The sequence below is a fragment of the Rhinatrema bivittatum genome, chromosome 1 (assembly GCF_901001135.1).
Source record: "Rhinatrema bivittatum chromosome 1, aRhiBiv1.1, whole genome shotgun sequence".
Lineage (NCBI taxonomy): Eukaryota > Metazoa > Chordata > Amphibia > Gymnophiona > Rhinatrematidae > Rhinatrema > Rhinatrema bivittatum.
Window position 1 is genome coordinate 520636496 of NC_042615.1, and position 19739 is coordinate 520656234.

The window sequence follows — 19739 nt, forward strand, 5'->3', positions numbered from 1 at the left end:
GGTGGCCCTTTATAAAACTGCCCACTCGTTATGCGGATAAACTTATGCCCATATGTCATGTTCGTATGTAAGTTTACCCTGAATGAGTGAAAGCATTCCTGGAAAGGGATTTGCATTTATGTGCATACTTTATAAAACTCAGTAGTATGCATGTAACTTTTCAGAAAAAAAATGTATGCACATCAAGCAGGTGGAACTTGTGCGGTAAGATTTGGTGGGATGATTTTCAAAACAGACTCATGCGTGCAAATCTGCTTTGAAAATTGCGCATGTTTTTACCAGCTTCCAAATGGCGCCAGTTTGAAAATCACCCTCCCTATGAATTAGGAAGCACAATGTGAGTTTTTGAACAACTAAGGAGCACGGGAGTTTTTGTAATATCCCACAGGTAACACAAATGTCGCAGGCAATCAAGTTTGTATGTCTGACAAAAAACTACCTTTAATGTTATCCCTTGGATCAGAAAAGGCGCAAACATATATGAGTGTATAAAATGATTTATTTTAAAAAAAGACGTTTGCTTTACAGAAGAGTGGATTCTTCAACCATGTGCTCACAAATGACTAAAATCTCTCTCTGCTGTGTGCAAACAAGTGAGTAGCATTGTGTTCTATAGCACTCTTACCAATACTGAATTACAAAGGAACACTTATGAGACAAAATCAACACAAATTCATTAAGATAACTTTTATGGTAATAACTATCAAGGAATTACTGCAAGGGTGCCCCCTCAATGCCTGTACCATATTTCTTCAGCAAATAATGCAGAACAAAATGAATTTCCCTCAAACAAACCTTTTGCTAACCAAGTTCACCAGTGATCAAGTAGTAAATTAAGTTTTGTTTTCTGCTCCGAATTCTGATTATACTCACCCTGTACATATATATATATATATTATCATTAATATACTTTTTTGTAAACATATTTCTACTGTCATCAGCAAAAATAACTTTTTAAAGTGGAGAAGTAATTCTACAATATGGTATCATGAAGAATTGCATCTGATAGAGACAGTGAGACCCTCTAATAATTCCTAGTTGAGTTTACCTGTTTGTCTAGATACGTTTTTAATGCTTGGAATTTTAGGAATGAAACATCATTCACAAAAATAACTTTCCCCCAAACAGAAAACCATTAACTGAATGCGGACTGAAGCTCACAGGGACCACAGTTTTACTGTGACCCAGTCATTTAACTTGCTTTGTTTCTGTCATAAGAAGATTGAATTGTCGCACTTTTCTTTCTAAGTACATTTTTGACTACTGTGGCTGTCACACTTCTAATCACAAAAATAAAGAAACTATAGCTATTCACATAAAGGAAGAAACTAAACACACACAGTAGTTGAAAATATGAGAACGATGAAGAAAAATACAGGAACAGAGCCATCTGTTGAAATATGATAGGAAACTATGGTCTGACATGGTTATGACCAGTGTTTTCTATTAGTTTAGAAGGATAGCTCAGCTTTAAGAAACATAAAACAAAAATGTTCCCCAAATCCCTGCATTATTATTTAGAAAAAAACCAAACTCCTCACAACTACTCATTAGTCTACAGGTAAAAATCTGTGCAAAATAGGAAGCCTATAGATATAATTAATACCACATGCGAAAAAAGTATGTCAATGAATCTAAGAAGCCCTGAGTCAGTATTCTCGTAAAGTCAAAGCACAAGAATGCTCTGAGGTCTTTTTGCACATCTTTGAAATAGGTAAAACTGTCCAATATTTTACACAAAAAAGTGTGTGCAGTATCTCATGTACATATTAACATCTCTGCCACTTCCTTAAGGAGTTTATTGCTTAGTATTCTATTTCATTGATGTCATCTGAAAATCCTGATGAATGCCAGGTCATCACATCTCCCTTGTCTGTAAAAGAAACCCAGAAAACTTCTGTTAAAGATGTTTTACAGGACAAAAACAATAACTTGTCATTCAGGTGGGTGAGTGTGTTTCTAAACTAAAATTCTACTAAAGGCCAATTAACCTGCTAATAAAAGAGAAGCAACTTAATGTGTAAAATATGTTTTACCTTCACAGGGGCCACTCTGAATCATAATATCATCTATGGCAATATCACTTTTTATGGATAATCCCCGGATAGCTTCAAATATGATCTAGAACAAGAACAATCTTCATTAACCTGCTTCAAATGCTTCAAGAAAATTGCTTCAAATAAAATTTAAATGCAAGTCATTCTAAAACACTTTAGAAAATGGTATGGTAACTTGTACTTCTTCAAAATTATACACATTTAGAACAGAGAAAAAGATACAATGGAGGGATGGTTACATGATGGTGGTTTGATTTTAAATGTCAAGACAGGGGTTCTACAGATTGGGGATGGTCCTAAAAAATGTCACTTGATAACGGATGAGAAATTGGTCCGATGAAGTGATGGCAGTTTTGAAGGTGTACGAAGATTAATTTCATTATCCAGCCCCTGACACAGATGCAATGCGTCGAAACATGGCCAGTGTTGAGCAAGTTTGTTCTGAGTGATTGAGCGAAGTACACCAGTTGGAAAAGAATCAGCACGCTAGTGCATAAGATAAGTGTGGACTATTAAGTATTATAACTGCTGTACTTTATCATCATCCATCAGGAGGATTAGTTGATAAGGACATTTACTGAGCCAGTTTTTCAAGAAATATAAAAAGAAAGAAATTTTGAATGAAATGATTTTATTCGCATTAAATATACACATTTATAAAAAAGTGATTACTTGCTTATATATAGAACAAAATGGTATTTAGCTTGTGAATGAGTTTGAATCTAGAACGGTCATTCCCCAAAACAAGCAATACCGAACATTAGATTATCGGCTTAAGTTTGCAGATCCCTATTTATGGTTGTTGAGAAACTGATAGAGACAAAAAAAAATATGGTCAGATCATTGGGAATGAATTTGGATGGCAATTGGAATTTGGAGGCCCATGTTTTGGGAGTAGTTCGTATGGCATGTATTTTGTCTGAATGGTTCATCAACTGAAACCTATCTTAAACTTTCAAGCATTAAAATCTGAGGTGTATGCCTTAGGTAATGTCTGTAATTGATTACTGCAATGCCATGTATTGGGCAATTTCAAATAATACAAAATATGGCTGCCAGAGCAATTTTGGGACGTTTAAAGTGAGATGAAGCGGCACCACTGTTAAAGAAATGACATTGGCTATTGATTAAAGTCCTTTGCAAATTTAAAGTACTGGTCCTGGCATTTAAGATCTTAAAGGGTACTTGTTCACATCATATGAAAAATCACCTCCAATGGAAACAATCGAATAGATCCAAAGAATACAATAAACATTCCAGTTCCAACTGCCAATTGTTAAAGCTTATCGACATAAGGCTTCAAAACAGAGCCTTTTCTATGTTCATCTAAAAAAATATGGAATGAATTGCTATTGGAGATTAGAAGAGAAAGTGAGCTGAAGTTTCATAAGAAACTAAAGACATGGGTAATGATTAATGAAGTTTGTGATGGCTAAATTAGAGAAATTATGTGATGGGAGGAAATGGGGGTTTAAAAAAAAGAAACATCGTTAATTTATTGTTTTATGGCTGTATATTGTGCTATACTGTTTATGATTTATGATCTTGTACATCACTTTGGGTGATCCAGATTGGATCTGGAAAGCAATTAATACATTTCAATAAATAAATAAATACAACATATCGCAATGCAGGACAGAAATACTTAACATACACACACATACTACCATTTTGCTACACCACACTCACTATTGATTAGCAACCAATTGAGCTTCCCTTCCTTATATAAAATTCCAAACCTGGGGATAATTTTCAAAAATGTATGCAGGGACTCTGCATGTAAAATCAGGAGATATGTGCAGATACTTGTCGATTTTAAAACCCCTACATACACCAAAGCAGGGAGATATGCGTGACTCAGCCAAGTGCTCGCCACGCGGATTTTAAAAGGCGCCCGCATACGCGCACAAAATGTTTTCCACAAAAGGGGTGGGGCATGGTCTGGGCAGGGCATGGGTGGACTAGATCTGTACCATGAAATCTGCGTGTAAGTCTTTAAGTGCACAAGTTCGCACTAGTGCCCCCTACCATGTAACTTTACTTCTATGGATGGCGTGTAAATTGTAAAATAAAAAAAATAGGGAAGTCGGCAAGGTTTTAAGGTTCAGGGCTAATAGGGTAAATGGGAGGAAAGTTAGCTAGGGGGGTTAGGAAGTCCTCTCCTTTACTGGGGCGAACTGGGAACAAGCTGTGAAAAGAGGTAATTATGTTGGCACGTGTGTCTATTAAAATCCCCCCCATTTACATGAGTGAGGCAGCATTTGCGCACACATGTATGCGTCAATATGAAATCGTGCACACATGTATGCACAAATAGTCAATTTTAAAATGTGTATATAAAGCAAATGTTGCTTACCTATAACAGGTGTTCTCACAGGACAGCAAGATGTTAGTCCTCACATATGGGTGACATCACAGGATGGAGCCCAATCACGGAACACTTTTGTCAAAGTTTCTAGAAACTTTGACTGGCACCTACTGGGCATGCCCAGCATGGCACTAAACCTGCAGCCAGCAGGGGTCCATCTTCAGTCTTGTTTAAAGCTACAGGAAGTGCCGAAAAATAAAAATAGAAAACGTAACGAATCCAACACTGCGGGGCGGCGGGCGGGTTTCGTGAGGACTAACATCCTGCTGTCCTGTGAGAACACCTGTTACAGGTAAGCAACATTTGCTTTCTCACAGGACAAGCAGGATGGTAGTCCTCACATATGGGTGAGTACCAAGCTGAGGATGTCCGAGAAATGCACCAAATGTACCTAGATGTGACAAAGGCACAAGGATGAGGTGGAATTTTGGTAGAGGGCATCCTGACCCTAAGGGCAGGCGGAAGGGTGTTGGTACATCAAGTTGCAAAAAGATTGCGCAAGACAAGACTGGCCGAAGATGGAATCTTGTCTTCCGGGCCTTGTCTAAGCACTATGGGTTGTAAAGGTATGGAGAGAACTCCAGGTAAAGCCCTGCAAATGTCAGGGAAGCAGCACCGAGCGTAAGTGTGCTACTGAAGTCGCCATGGCCCTCACAGAGTGTGCTTTAACACGGTCTTGAAGTGGAATGCCTGCTTGCTGATAGCAAAAAAGATATGCAGTCCGCTAACAGTAGGAGAGAGTCTGCTTACCCACAGGCTGCCCCAATTTGATGGAATGGAAAGTACAAATAATTGAGTACTTTTCCTGAGGGCAGCTGTACGGTCTAATAGAAGGCTAGAGCCCGTTTGCAGTCAAGGGTATGCAGAGCCTGTTCTCCTGAATTGGAGTGGGGCCTGGGAAAGAAGGTAGGTAGTATAATGGATTGATTAATGTGAAACTCCGATACTACCTTAGGTAAGAACTTAGGGTGAGTGCGGAGTACTGCCCGGTCCTGCAGAAGTTTAGTGTAAGGCGGATAGGTAACTAGGGCCTGTAATTCAGTAACTCTGCGAGCAGATGTGATTGCCAAAAGAAAAATCACGTTCCATGTGAGATAGCGAAGATCACAGGATTGGAGAGGCTAGAATGGTGGTTTCATGAGCCAACCCAAAACCAGATTGAGGTCCCAAGAAGGGGCCGGACGCAGAGGAGGCTTGAGGTGAAGCAAGCCTTTCAGAAAACGTGTTTTGAGGGGTTGTACTGAAATAGGAACATCCCCGACAGCTTTATGGAAGGCGGCCACCGCACTGACATGCATTCTGATGGAGGAAGTTTTTAGACCTGATTCTGACAAGTGCCAGAGATAGTCTAGAAACTTCATGGTGGAACAGGTAAAGGGATCAAGGGCTTGATAAGAACACCATGACTTAAACCTGTTCCATTTGTATAGGTAAGACTTTCTCGTGGAAGGCTTCCGTGAAGCAATCAGGACATGGGAAACTGGCTCCGAAAGGTTAAGTGGCTGAAGAATCAACCTTTCAAACATCCAGGCCGTCAGGGACAAAGCTTGAAGATTGGGGTGGCGTAGGCACCTGCCGTTCTGAGTGATCAGAAGCGGGTCCTTTCCCAAGGGAATGTGCCTGCAAATGGAGAGATCCTGAAGTATTGGAAACCACACTTGGCGAGGCCAGTGAGGTGCTATCAGGATCATGCATCCTTTGTCCTGATGTAACTTCACGAGAATCTTCGAGAGAAGTGGAAGTGGAGGGAATGAATATAGAAGACTGGTTGCCCATGAGAGGGAGAACGCATCTCTTGGCTGTGAGTGTTGGCTGCGAGTGAGAGAGCAAAAGTTCTCTATCTTGCGGTTTTGAGGTGACGCAAAGAGGTCTATGCGAGGATGACCCCAACATTGGAATATTGCGTCCGCTACTGTGGGGTTGAGGGACCACTCATGCGGATGGAAAGCGCAAATTAGGTTGTCTGCCAACACATTGTCCACTCCCGGCAAATAGGTGGCCCTGAGGAACATCTTGTGGGAGAGGGCCTCCGCCCATATCTGCGCAGCCTTTCCAATCAGGTCATCCTGATTCAGAAGGACAACCAGGTGGCCATGCTCTATGATTTTAATCTTGAGAATAGTTTCCACTGACTTCAGTGCCGGGAAAAATAGTGGAAACTATTCTCAAGATCAAAATCGTAGAGCATATAGAAAGACATGATTTAATGGAACACAGTCAACATGGATTTACCCAAGGGAAGTCTTGCCTAACAAATCTGCTTCATTTTTTTGAAGGGGTTAATAAACATGTGGATAAAGGTGAACTGGTAGATGTAGTGTATTTGGATTTTCAGAAGACGTTTGACAAAGTCCCTCATGAGAGGCTTCTATGAAAACTAAAAAGTCATGGGATAGGAGGCGATGTCCTTTCGTGGATTAAAAAATGGTTAAAAGACAGGAAACAGAGAGTAGGATTAAATGGTCAATTTTCTCAGTGGAAAAGGGTAAACAGTGGAGTGCCTCAGGGATCTGTACTTGGACCGGAGCTTTTCAATATATATATAAATGACCTGGAAAGGAATACAATGAGTGAGGTTATCAAATTTGCGGATGATACAAAATTATTCAGAGTAGTTAAATCACAAGCGAATTGCGATACATTACAGGAGGACCTTGCAAGACTGGAAGATTGGGCATCCAAATGGCAGATGAAATTTATGTGGACAAGTACAAGGTGTTGCATATAGGGAAAAATAACCCTTGCTGTAGTTACACAATGTTAGGTTCCATATTAGGAGCTACCACCCAGGAAAAAGATCTAGGCATCTTGGTGGATAATTCTTTAAAATTGTCGGCTCAGTGTGCTGCAGCAGTCAAAAAGCAAAACACATGTTAGGAATTATTAGGAAAGTAATGGTTAATAAAACAGAAAATGTCATAATGCCTCTATATCGCTCCATGGTGAGACCGCACCTGGAATACTGTGTACAATTCTGGTCGCCACATCTCAAAAAAGATATAGTTGCGATGGAAAAGGTACAGAGAGGGCAACCAAAATGATAAAAGGGATGGAACAGCTCCCCTATGAGGAAAGGTTGAAGAGGTTAGGGCTGTTCAGCTTGGAGAAGAGACGGCTGAGGTGGGATATGATAGAGGTCTTTAAGATCATGAGAGGTCTTGAACGAGTAGATGTGAATTGGTTATTTACACTTTCGAATAATAGAAGGACTAGGGGGCATTCCATGAAGTTAGCAAGTAGCACATTTAAGACTAATCAGAGAAAATTCTTTTTCACTCAACGCACAATAAAGCTCTGGAATTTGTTGCCAGAGGATGTAGTTAGTGCAGTTAGTGTAGCTGGGTTAAAAAAAGATTTGGATAAGTTCTTGGAGGAGAAGTCCATTACCTGCTGTTAATTAAGTTGACTTAGAAAATAGCCACTGATATTACTAGCAATGTAACATGGGATAGACAGTTTATGGGTTACTTGCCAAGTTTCTTATCGCCTGGATTGGCCACTGTTGGAAACAGGATGCTGGGCTTGATGGAGCCTTGGTCTGACCTAGTATGGCATGTTCTTATGTTCTTAAGATATACAAAATGCCCCTTTAAGGCTAAAGTGATTACTTAAACATCTGTTGTTAGCACAAGAGTAGTTGTGGCAAGAAATGGAAAAATAAACACCCACCATCTTGACATGACTGGATGCAGAAAGTTGAAAATATTGGGGGGGGGGGGGGGGGGGGGGGGGGTGTATGGAAAAACTCACTTGGATAACAAGGAGCATGCCAGCTATTTCTTATACCATTTGGGCACAATTTTGCAATTTTGCAAAAGAAGTGATAATCATCTCTGCCATGATCTCACTGGACTAGTTTTATTTTATTTTCGAAAATTCCTTTTCAGGCCTGGCTACTGATTTAAGCCTTAATCCTTTTTTTCATTCTTTGTTTTTAAATCATGTAATTTGGTACTCTCTTCAGGACTGGGGATTGAGAGTTTTTGGCGGGATGTGGGGGGCTTCATAAAAATTTTAATGACTGTATGGTTATTTGATTATTTTCCATTTGGTTTGGCTAATACTTGCATAAATTGAAGGTGGATGTACTGTTTTAATGTTATTTTTCCTTGTAAACCGGTGCGATATGTATTCTTTACAGGAACATCGGTATATAAAAATGAAAAAATGAAAAAATAAATAAATATTGTTGTTTATGTATAGTTATCTCCGCATCAACCTGCAGGTGTAGCATTTGATTTGGTTTTGCTTGTGTATGCCTCGGATGGAAATTTCTATTCTATCAATAAAAATTTAAACTATAAAAAATTAAAACAAAACCGGTCTTGTCATCTAGTTTACACAGTCACCTTATTGTAACATAATAATTCAAATGAGACAAAACTAACACGCATAACTAAGCGGAAAATATACAAAGAAAAAACTAAAACCTGTCTATGGTTATTGCCTTTGAGACTGACAACCCAGATTAATGCCTTATAACTTTCTCTGATAATCGTTCTGTTTGCCTGTTTTTAGTTAATTCAAATATTAATTACTGTTTTTTTAACACTTTGGAAGGGCTGGAGGAGCCCAGACTTGGAAGGCCATGATAATATGGGCGCTAGGCTGGCTCCTCCAGGCAGGCAATGCTTAGGTTAGGCTGGTGGGGGGGGGGGGGGGGGGCCAGGCGAATGGGGCAGTTAGGGGGAATTGAGGGGTGGAGTGATCCTTGTATTTGCTTTGATTCGGTGCTCTGGGGTTGTCCCTTGGGACCCTGTAGTGTCCCAGTTGGTCAGCCCCAGTGCATCAGGGGGTGAATTAATTACAGTGTGGGGGGGGGAGTATAAAAGGGGGCAGTACCTGGTCGTGCTGCCCCCTTTTGCTCTGTGCGGCCGTCCTTCTCGTTCCTCCATCACATTTTTGTTTGGAGCCTTGATCCTCTTGGGCTGGGCCTGGCATGCCTGCACATAGTAGGGTGCGTCTGGGAGCTGCTGCGCTGGTTCCTTCCCCAATGCGCTATTCCTTCTCCTCTGCTTGCACGGCAGTGGGTGGGCCCAGCGGAGAGTCTAGCACTGCAGGGGTAAGGGTTCCTGCTTCTGGGGTAGTGGGTGAGGCAGTTTCTGTGGGGCGGGCTTTTTCTTCTTCCTCTGTGATTTCCCGCGCTTTGGGGTCCCTCTTGCCTTATGTTACAATAAGGTGACTGTGTAACTATTTTTTATTTATTTATTTATTTATTTATTTATTTAAAGGCTTTTATATACCGACTTTCTTGATACAAATCAAATCAACTCTGTTTACATCGAACAAGTTGAAACTATAACCAACCAAAAAATAGAGACAGTTTGAAGGAGTATAAAGTTATATTATAACAAGGATGTGTTAACGTGGAGTAGGAAATGAGAAGGGGTACGAAGAAAGAGTATAATATACATTGGAGTATATGAGGGAGGCAAGGGGCAGTCCTCAAGGTAATTTGTAAACGTCCTCATAATAATTTATATACATGATTTAGCGCTAGTTTATATGCATAATAGCTAGAACAGTTATAAGTCAGGCTGTTGGACTGGTGTCGGTGAAGGCTCGGCAGAACAGCCAAGTCTTTAATTTCTTTTTAAATGTTATTAGACAAGATTCCTGCCTGAGGTCCGGAGGCATGGCGTTCCAGATAGAGGGACCTGTGATGGAGAATGTCCGGTCTCTGATGTTTGAGTGTTGTATAGCTTTGATAGATGGTATATGTAAGGATCCCTTGTAGGCATCCCTTAAAGGTCTAGCTGTTGAGTGCAGTTTGAGGGGATATAGCAGATCAAGGGGGGTCTGCTGGTGAATATATTTATGGATAATAGTAAGTGATTTATGAAGAATCCTGAATTGTACTGGGAGCCAATGAAGATCTTTTAGAATGGGAGAAATATGCGCTCTCCGATTGGTATTTGTCAGAATTCTCGCTGTTGCATAAGTCAGTCTACTCAGGTGAGACTGACTTACAGAAGAGCTCCGGCGCTTGTGGCTCTTACTGAACTGTGGGAGGAAGTTTCACATGCATGTAGGAAACAAATAAAAAATGTAAATATATTGATAATTTCCATTTGTCAGAGAATAGACGGGGTAAGCGCTCAGGTAAAAAGAGGAACAAATCGGATTGTCCCCTGGGAGTCGAGGTTAAGATCCCTAGGAACACACTTAATTGGGTTCGGTCTTTCCTCAGATTGGTTAGTGTGGTGGGTCATTACGACCCGTCACAGTATGATGCTCTGTTAGCTTACGCCGACACCATCATCGAAGCGAATAAGGATTATGAAGGTTGGGCTTGGTTTAGCGCTTTAAAGATAGGATGGGGTACTCAGGACGTTAGTCTCTGGCTAAAGCAGATGACTAATAAGGCACACCCCTCTGGCCCTTCTGCTTTGAGTCAACCTGGGCATCCTGTGTTTGGGGCCCCTTTGCAGCAGAGCTGGCCCTTTCGTGGACAGGGTGCCGGTGCTGGACAAGGGAAGTCTGCAATCGGGTCTTCCGACATCTGTTGGCGTTTTAACCGATCGGGATGTCTTTTTCCCGATTCTAAATTTAAACACCTCTGTTCCATCTGCACTTCCAGTCACCTCGCCACTAAATGACTCCGTAAAGCAGGTTCAGGTCTTTCCGCCGCTCGCAAGTAATTTTGCTTTGAATAGGGCTCCTACCCCTATTTCAGTTGCAGGAATGGCTCCCTGGCTAGACGTGTATCCTAAATGTCAGGTGTCAGTGACTTTACGCGATGGCTTTGCTTTTGGTTTTCGTATCCCATACGTTGGTGCAATTGAAGGTACGAGTTTTAATTCAGTTTCAGTCAGTAGGCTAGAGTCAATGGTCTGCAGAAGCTGTTGGAAGAGATTTCCTTAGCAGGATTGCAGGACGTTTTATGGAACCCCCTTTTTCAAGAATGATTATTTCTCCTTTAGCGGTGGAACCAAAAAAGGAGTTTGGAAGGTATTGATTGATTCATAATTTGTCTTTTCCTGAGGGGTCATCCGTAAATGATTTCATCCCTCGTGAATTTTGCTTGGTGCGTTATGGTTAGTGAGGTGCTGTGGTGCAGAAGATTTGATGTCAAAGTGGACATCGAGTCTGCTTTTCACCTTCACCCAGTCCACCCTGAATTTTCCTTTGCTAGGCTTTCAGTTCAGGAATCAATATTTTTTCGACAAATGTATGCCCATGGGCTGCTCTGTTTCTTGTGACTACTTTGAGCTGTTTAGTTCTTTTGTGCACTGGCTTACCAAGCAGTCTGCCGGTGTGCATGGAAATGTACATTATTTGGACAATTTTCTTTTTGTAGGTCTGGCTGCCTCCAATGTCTGCGCTCGTCTTATGTATACCTTTTTTGCAGTTGCCAGTTGTTTCGGAATTCCTATTGCCGTAAATGAGACTGAGGGACCCACCACTTGTTTGGTGTTCTTAAGCATCGAGTTAGATTCGGTGGCTATGGTATCTCGCTTACCTACCGCGAAAGTGCAGCAGTTGAAATCTTTGTGTTTGATGCGCTTCTGGCTAAGAAAATCACGCTTTGTCAGATGCAGTCCCTAGCAGGCAGTTTAAATTTTGCTTGCCGTATTATTCCGATTGGTTGTGTTTTCTTACAGCATCTATCTGCGTGGATGTCTGGCGTTCAGAAGCATCATCATCGCATTTGGATTACTTGAAGGATCCGCAAGGATCTTAAGGTGTGGGATGCCTTTTTTGGATGGTTTTAACGGAGTTTCTGTTTGGCAGTCTGATTCACTCTCGAATTGTGATTTGGAATTATTTTCGGATGCTGCGGGTGGTATCGGTTTTGGTATCTACTGTCAGGAAACATAGTGTATAGCTGTGTGGCCGGATAACTGGGTTTTAGCGGGTTCAACAAGGAATATCACTTTTTTGGAGCTTTTCCCCATCGTGATTGCTCTAGTCATTTGGGGGGATCGTTTACGAAATAAGAGGGTGGTATTTTGGTGCGATAACTTGGGAGTTGTCCAGGTTATTAACAAATTTGTCAGCTAAATGTGTTCTGGTGGCCGATTTGCTGAGCGAATTTGTCTTACGCTGCTTAGTTGAATGCAATGGTTTCTGCGCATATTGTTCCTGGGGTGGATAACAAAATAGCTGACTCTCTCATTTTAAGTAGGAGCAGTTTCGGAAGCTGGCACTGAACACTGACTTGGAAGGCGCTGTCAGACCAGATTTCCTTTGGAACTATGGAGTCCCGAAGCTTGGAATTTGTTGAGGTCATCGGTGGCAGCGTCAACATGGACTTCATATCTGTGGGGGTGTTCCAAGGTTTTGCAATTTGGGGACCGGTTTCTGACAAACTGCACTTCAATTACATCACTTCCTCCAAGGAGGCAGACTTGTCAAAATCTTCTCTTGCCACTCACATTACAGGACTGTCCTTCTTTTTTAAGGCACATGGCTGGGGTAATCCTTCCGATAGTTTTTGGTCAGACTTTTATTGACGGGGTGGTCGCGTCGCTTGCCCCAGTCTGTTGATGGTAGGCTACCCATTACCACGTCATGTTATTGCAAATGTGAGAGTGCCTGCCGGATATTTATTTTTCCCCATTCGAGTTTTGCCTATTCCGGACTGCATTTGTGTTAGCTTTTTATGGGGCATTTAGGGTGGGTGAACTGGTTGATCGTTCTGGATCCTGTTGTGACCATAATGGCTTGAGGGCGGCAAACATTTTCTTAGAGGGTGATAGGCTGTGTTTAAAAATCCACCACTCTAAGACAGATCAGTCTGGGAGTGGCACCTGGTTGGTCTTGTCTAGCGTTCCTGAGCGTGCGACCTGTCCAGTTGCCAATGTGCATGCGTACTTATGTGTGTGACCTCCTGGCGGTACCCCCTTTTTCGTTCATGCCAATGGCTCCCCTCTCACTAGATACCAGTTCAGCATGGTTTTGTGGAAAGTTTTGCTAGCTCTCGGTTTGGGAGGTAGCCGTTATGGTACTCACTCTTTCCGCATTGGCGCGGCTACTTCATGGCCGATTCTGGCTTGTCCAATGGCATTATTCGCCGTATTGGCCGTTGGAAGTCTAAAGCATTTGCCACTTATGTGAGATTGGGCAAATGGTAGGTTGTCTCCTGTTATGTGGTCTGCTTGCTGCGTTAATTTTGTTTTCCAGATTTGCAACTGCCGAAGAGAAGAGTGTGGCTGTTTGGCCACTCTTATATTGTTTGGGTGCATCGTTGGGCAGAGAAATGACTGTATGGCCCTCATCTTAGTCTGGCTCAGCATGGAGTGCGGGTAAAGTGGCTAGGGCTCCGTAAGATGCGATGGAACAAACTACTCCCTCTTGTGCAGTCCTCGTTATCTAAGTGGACATATCCTGAGGTTCTGCTGGTTCACCTTGGTGGCAACGACTTGGGAGACTGGTCTTGTCGTCAACTACTGGATGCAGTCTGGAAGGATTTGGCTGTTTTATCGTCATGGCTGCCTGATACAACCTTGATTTGGTCGGACATTATTCTGAGGTCTGTCTGCATAGATTTGAGGATTTGGGATCGTAGCAGGGTCAAATTGAATAGACAGTAAGGTACCTGGCTATTTGCTCATGGTGGGGTTCACCTTATACACATTTGGTCAAGGGATGCCTGTCCTAGTCTTTACGGCAAGGACGGTGTTCACCTTTCTGGTACAGGTAACTATTTATTCCTCAATTCTATTCAGGAGGCCTTGGAGTATTTTTTTCAGCTTGTTTAGGCCACATCTTTATTGTGGGGGTTGAGGGGGCTGCGTGGATTTGACCACTCAATGCCCTCCCTTTGGCGGAGTTACCAGAGCCATGATTCTTTTGGGGTGGGGTTTACAGCACAGAATCCGCTAGGTGGCAGGCTTTCTTGGCTCGGGCAGTTAGGGGGATTAGAGGGGTGGAGTTATCCCCATATTTAGTTTTGAATTGGTACTCTGGGGTTGTCCCTCGGGACCATGTAGGATCCTGGATGGTCGGCCCCAGTGCATCAGGGGATGAATTAATTACAGATTGGGGGGGGGAGGTATAAAAGGGGGGGTACCTGGTCGTGCCGCCCCCTTTTGCTCTGTGCGGCTGTCCTGCTCCCCACCTTCCCTCCCTCTACTTTTGTTACGGGGCATTGTTATTGTTTGTCACAGTTGGGGGATTAGCAGAGATACCAGAGCCAAGATTCTTTTGGGGCAGGGTTTAGAGCAAGGAATCCGCTAGGTGGCGGGCTTTCTTGACTCTGGTTTTTAGTTGCATGTGGCCAGGTTCAGCCACATGGTTGGGACCCCTTGCTGGGCTGTGGTGGGGGTCCTGGTTAGCGGTGGGATGCTGCTGGCTATTACAGGTTTGGTGGCCTATGAAGAGATTATCTTGCTGGGGCGAGGCGGATGATTCTTTGGGGTGAGTATTTGTGTTGACTGGTTGGCTCTGGTGATTGAATGACAAATAAAGCTGTGGCCTTATTTTGACTTCCAATTGCTGTGTCAGAGTATTATTTTGGTGACTGTGTTATTGTAAGGAGCCGAGGGAGAGTGGCCATTAGTCCTGGCTGCCCATATTATTACTTGAATGCATTTTTATTTTTCTAGTTTAACGTGTTGTAGTCCCAGTATTACTGATGTTTTATTTTTATGTATCACTAAATTATGAATGTATTTAACCTGTAAACCGCCTAGTTTGCTACATTGTGTATAAGTGGTATACAAAATCTTTTAAGTAAATAAGTAAAAACTCGCAATATAGTTCAACTGTAGTGCTGCTTTTGGCACAAAATCCATTAACTTACCTGGTGATGCTTATTACATTCATATTCTATTATGCCTCTAAGCCATGTAATACTCTGTTCGCCTATCCTTCTCCAGAGAAGGGTCTCCTTTCCACTGGTATCTTCCATTCTCACATAGACATTCAATAATCCTGTTCCAGCACCATACATGTGATAGAAAAAGGTCAAGCACTGGTGTCTTGGTATCCCGCGGAGTGACTGTGAATACAGACGTGCTTTCTGTCCATAAATCATATTGGATGCCTCTATATACATGTAGTACCCTTGAAAAAAAAAACAAGGTTAAAACAAGAGATTTATATTTATACGTCTTTAAAGACTTTCCTAATTAGATGCCTATACACAGATCATGCTTCAAGAAACTGTTTGAGAAGTCATACTTAGTTTATATTTAACCTTTGATTACTTCAAGAAGCAAACTAGGTATACACTAGCAACAGATAATCGATATGAAAGAATGTGCAGTGATTATTTTTCCCATCTTTCTCGTTCATTAATGTATAACTAGTTATAAAGCCACCATATCAGTGCTGAACAGAACAAAGAAAATGCCTATGTCTCCACCCTTTTATTTTTGGACAAATCTTTTAGGTTTCCAAACATTGGTAATTGCATAGGAAGATTTAGGTTTGGCCCTTTTGGCTAAGCCTGACTGCCATCTGCAGCCCTAACATTAGCAGATGTTATAGGTTCGGCAACCTACTCAAAATAGCTTTTAGAATACAATATCCTCTTCATTTCAAAATTATATTCCAGAAACTCTATATTTTTCCAGCTTGATAAGTGAATATTTCAAATGTAAAAAGTTACTGTGTTCCTCTGATGTTGTTGCAGAATTCCATAGAACAGGGTTTATGTAACCATGTCCAATTTTCAGGATAACCAGACTATTATCTTGCTCCTAAGACCAGAAGTATGTAAATATAGCTCATGAATCTAGGGCCAATTCATTCAACAAATTTTTGCCTCTGGAGGACAAATATCTGGATATATTTGGGCTTTCCCCAGTAGCAACAGTCATAAAAAGGAATATTTGGTAGAAATTTGGAGTATTCAAAATATATTCACTGAAGTCTGAAAAAAGATACACAAAGCATACAATAGGAGGAACTGCTATAGATGCTCCATTAGGACCCTGTGCTCCAGCCACAGGCCTGTCAGCAAGGATCTATTCACCCATACACATATGCACCTTTTATTCTCCTCTCTGAGCTCCAGTATTTGAATAGATTTACTCCTGAACTAGGCTGGTGTAAGTGTAGGCACAAGTGTTGCTGCAGCCATGTTGTTCTCATTATAGTTAATGGGAGCAATTTTGACACTTATTTAATCTCTGCTGTCATAGGAAAAATTGTAAACCTACAAAGAACAGCAACTCATGCAATTTTATTCTATTGTATGCCAAGAGAATGAAATCTGTAACAAACTTCTCCTTATTCCAGCAAAAGCTATTTTTAAAAAGACATTGCCATGTTTCTTGCAGGGGTCCATGGCATTTATCGTTCAAAGGTTGTTTGGCCCTGACCGCAATGCCTTAGTATCCTCCATAACAAAGCTAACAGCATTTTCAAGCTGTATTGCAGTGACAGAGAGGAGCATCTGGGAGGAAGAGTGGTGCTTTATGTCCGGGATGGCATGGAGTCCAACAGGATAAAGATCCTGCATGAGACTAAATGCACAATCGAATCTTTATGGGTAGAAATGCCTTGTATGTTGGTGAAGAATATAGTGATAGACATATACTATAGTCCACCTGGTCAAGATGGTGAGATGGACAGTGAAATGCTAAGAGAAATTAGGGAAGTTAACCAAATTGTTAGTGCAGTAATAATGGGAAATTTCAATTATCCAAACACACCAAAGCAAGGTGCTGCACTATGAGACAATCCAAGAACACAAAAGTGCAGAACATAGAACTTTTAGTCCTGATCAAATGAGATTCCAATCATTTTATAAGCAAGTAAGTTCTGAATTTTATTGCGGCAACTCCACTGCATGAATGTTAACACAGCAAACAATTTTCAAGGTGCCCCAACACGGACCCGTGTTTCGCCAGAGGCTGCATTGGGGGGACCAACAGGAATTCAATCTACAAAGTTAAAATAATTGAAAATCAGGACAGTAAATAATGGACTAAAGCCGATGTATAAATTTAAACACATAAACAAACATACCTTGGTACAGTGTTCATATAGTAACAGGGAGTGCATTTACCCTCAGTCCAACCAGGTATTTTAAAGGCAGAATTAGGCGCCAAAATGCAGGTGAAGGAATCACCTTTCTCGCGGGAACCAATCATCGGTCCCCAAGAGGCATGCGCGCCAAGTAGGGTGCATAGACAGACAACCCATGTAAGAAATGATTAGAAGAATAAATTTTTTTAGGAAAACAGGTGCCATTCAATCTCCCGGTTTAATCCTTTTGGAGACACTGTGTCCAATGTAAAAATCCATTTTTGTTCTTGGCGTCCCAAAAATTCTAAAAAAATTACCACCCCGAGTGGGTTTCGAAACCACTTCAAGTACGGCATACCAAAGATCAGCAATGGTATGTGAAGAACTTATCCAGTGTGCTACTAAAGTAAGGGACACGGCCGTGTGGTCACTGTATAGCTTGCCCCCACACAGAGTCTCTTTCATTTTTTCAACATCCTACTACTCATAGAATCTTTTATCTTAGATCTAAGTCTGATTGTACATCGCAAGGTGTCATTTATGTCATTAAGTGTCCGTGTCCCTTACTTTATGTTGGGAAAATCTCACGAAAAATTAAAACCCGCATCTTTGAACATTGTTCAAACATTCGCACGTCCCGTGAGCAGGAACCTATAGTAGCACACTGGATAAGTTCTTCACATACCATTGCTGATCTTTGGTATGCCGTACTTGAAGTGGTTTCGAAACCCACTCAGGGTGGTAATTTTTTAGAATTTTTGGGACACCAAGAACAAAAATGGATTTTTACATTGGACACAGTGTCTCCAAAAGGATTAAACCGGGAGATTGAATGGCACCTGTTTTCCTAAAAAAATTTATTCTTCTAATCATTTCTTACATGGGGTTGTCTGTCTATGCACCTACTTGGCGCGCATGCCTCTTGGGGACCGATGATTGGTTCTCGCGAGAAAGGTGATTCCTTCACCTGCATTTTGGCGCCTAATTCTGCCTTTAAAATACCTGGTTGGACTGAGGGTAAATGCACTCCCTGTTACTATATGAACACTGTACCAAGGTATGTTTGTTTATGTGTTTAAATTTATACATCGGCTTTAGTCCATTATTTACTGTCCTGATTTTCAATTATTTTAACTTTGTAGATTGAATTCCTGTTGGTCCCCCCGATGCAGCCTCTGGCGAAACACGGGTCCGTGTTGGGGCACCTTGAAAATTGTTTGCTGTGTTAACATTCATGCAGTGGAGTTGCCGCAATAAAATTCAGAACTTACTTGCTTATAAAATGATTGGAATCTCATTTGATCAGGACTAAAAGTTCTATGTTCTGCAAATTTCAATTATCCCAATATTGACTGGATAAATGTAACATTGGGAAATGCTAGACAGATAAAGTTCCTGGATGGAATAAATTACAGTTTTATGGAGCAAGTGGTTCAGGAACCAACGAGAGAGGGAGCAATTTTAGATCTAATTCTCAGTGGAGCACAAGATTTAGTGAGAGAGGTAATGGTGGTGGGGGCCGCTTGGCAATAGTGATCATAATATGATCAAATTTGAATTAATGACTGGAAGGGGGACAGTAAGCAAATCCATGGCTCTATTGCTAAACTTTCAAAAGGGAAACTGATAAAATGAGAAAAATAGTTACTAAAAAAGTGAAAGGAGTAGCTACAAAGGTAAAAAGTATGCAAGAGGCGTGGTCATTGTTAAAAAATACCATTCTAGAAGTACAGTCCAGATGTATTCCACATATTAAGAAAAGTGGAAGGAAGGCAAAACGATTACAGACATGGTTAAAAGGTGAGGTGAAAGAAGCTATTTTAGCCAAAAGATCATCATTCAAAAATTGGAAGAAAGATCCAACAGAAAAAAATAGGAGAAAGCATAAGCGTTGGCAAGTTAAATGACAAGCCTGTCTTATCAATGTCTTATCAAAGACATTGATAAGACAGGCTAAGAGAGAATTTGAAAAGAAGTTGGCCGGAGAGGCAAAAACTCACAGTAAAAACTTTAAAAAATATATCCGAAACAGAAAGCCTGCGAGGGAGTCAGTTGGACCATTAGATGATCGAGGGGTTAAAGGGGCACTTAGAGAAGATAAGGCCAACACAGCAAGATTAAACAATTTCTTTTCTTCAGTGTTTACTGAAGAGGATGTTGGGGAGATACCCGTTCCGGAGAAGGTTTTCATGGGTAATGATTCAGAAAGTCTGAACCAAATCACGGTAAACCTGGAAGATGTAGTAGGCTTGACTGACAAACTGAAGAGTAGTAAATTACCCGGACTGGATGGTATACACCCTAAGGTTCTGAAGGAACTAAAAAATTAAATTTCAGATCTATTAGTAAAAATTTGTAACCTATCATTAAAATCATCCATTGTACCTGAAGAC

The 19739-nt window shown here is 41.3% G+C and overlaps 1 protein-coding gene across 4 annotated transcripts in view; it reads right to left on the reverse strand.

Annotated features, from left to right (window-relative positions):
* Positions 1–481: 481 nt before the first annotated feature.
* Positions 482–19739, reverse strand: part of MAMDC2 (MAM domain containing 2) — a 222367-nt gene continuing 203109 nt past the window's right edge. For all 4 annotated transcript variants that reach the window (XM_029612686.1, XM_029612695.1, XM_029612678.1 and 1 more), the window contains exons 13-15: positions 15173–15435; positions 2037–2121; positions 482–1873 (exon numbers count right to left, since the gene is read on the reverse strand). In XM_029612686.1, the coding sequence (XP_029468546.1) occupies positions 1806–1873; positions 2037–2121; positions 15173–15435 (416 nt within the window). In that variant the 3' untranslated portion in view covers positions 482–1805. The remainder of the gene's footprint in view (positions 1874–2036; positions 2122–15172; positions 15436–19739) is intronic.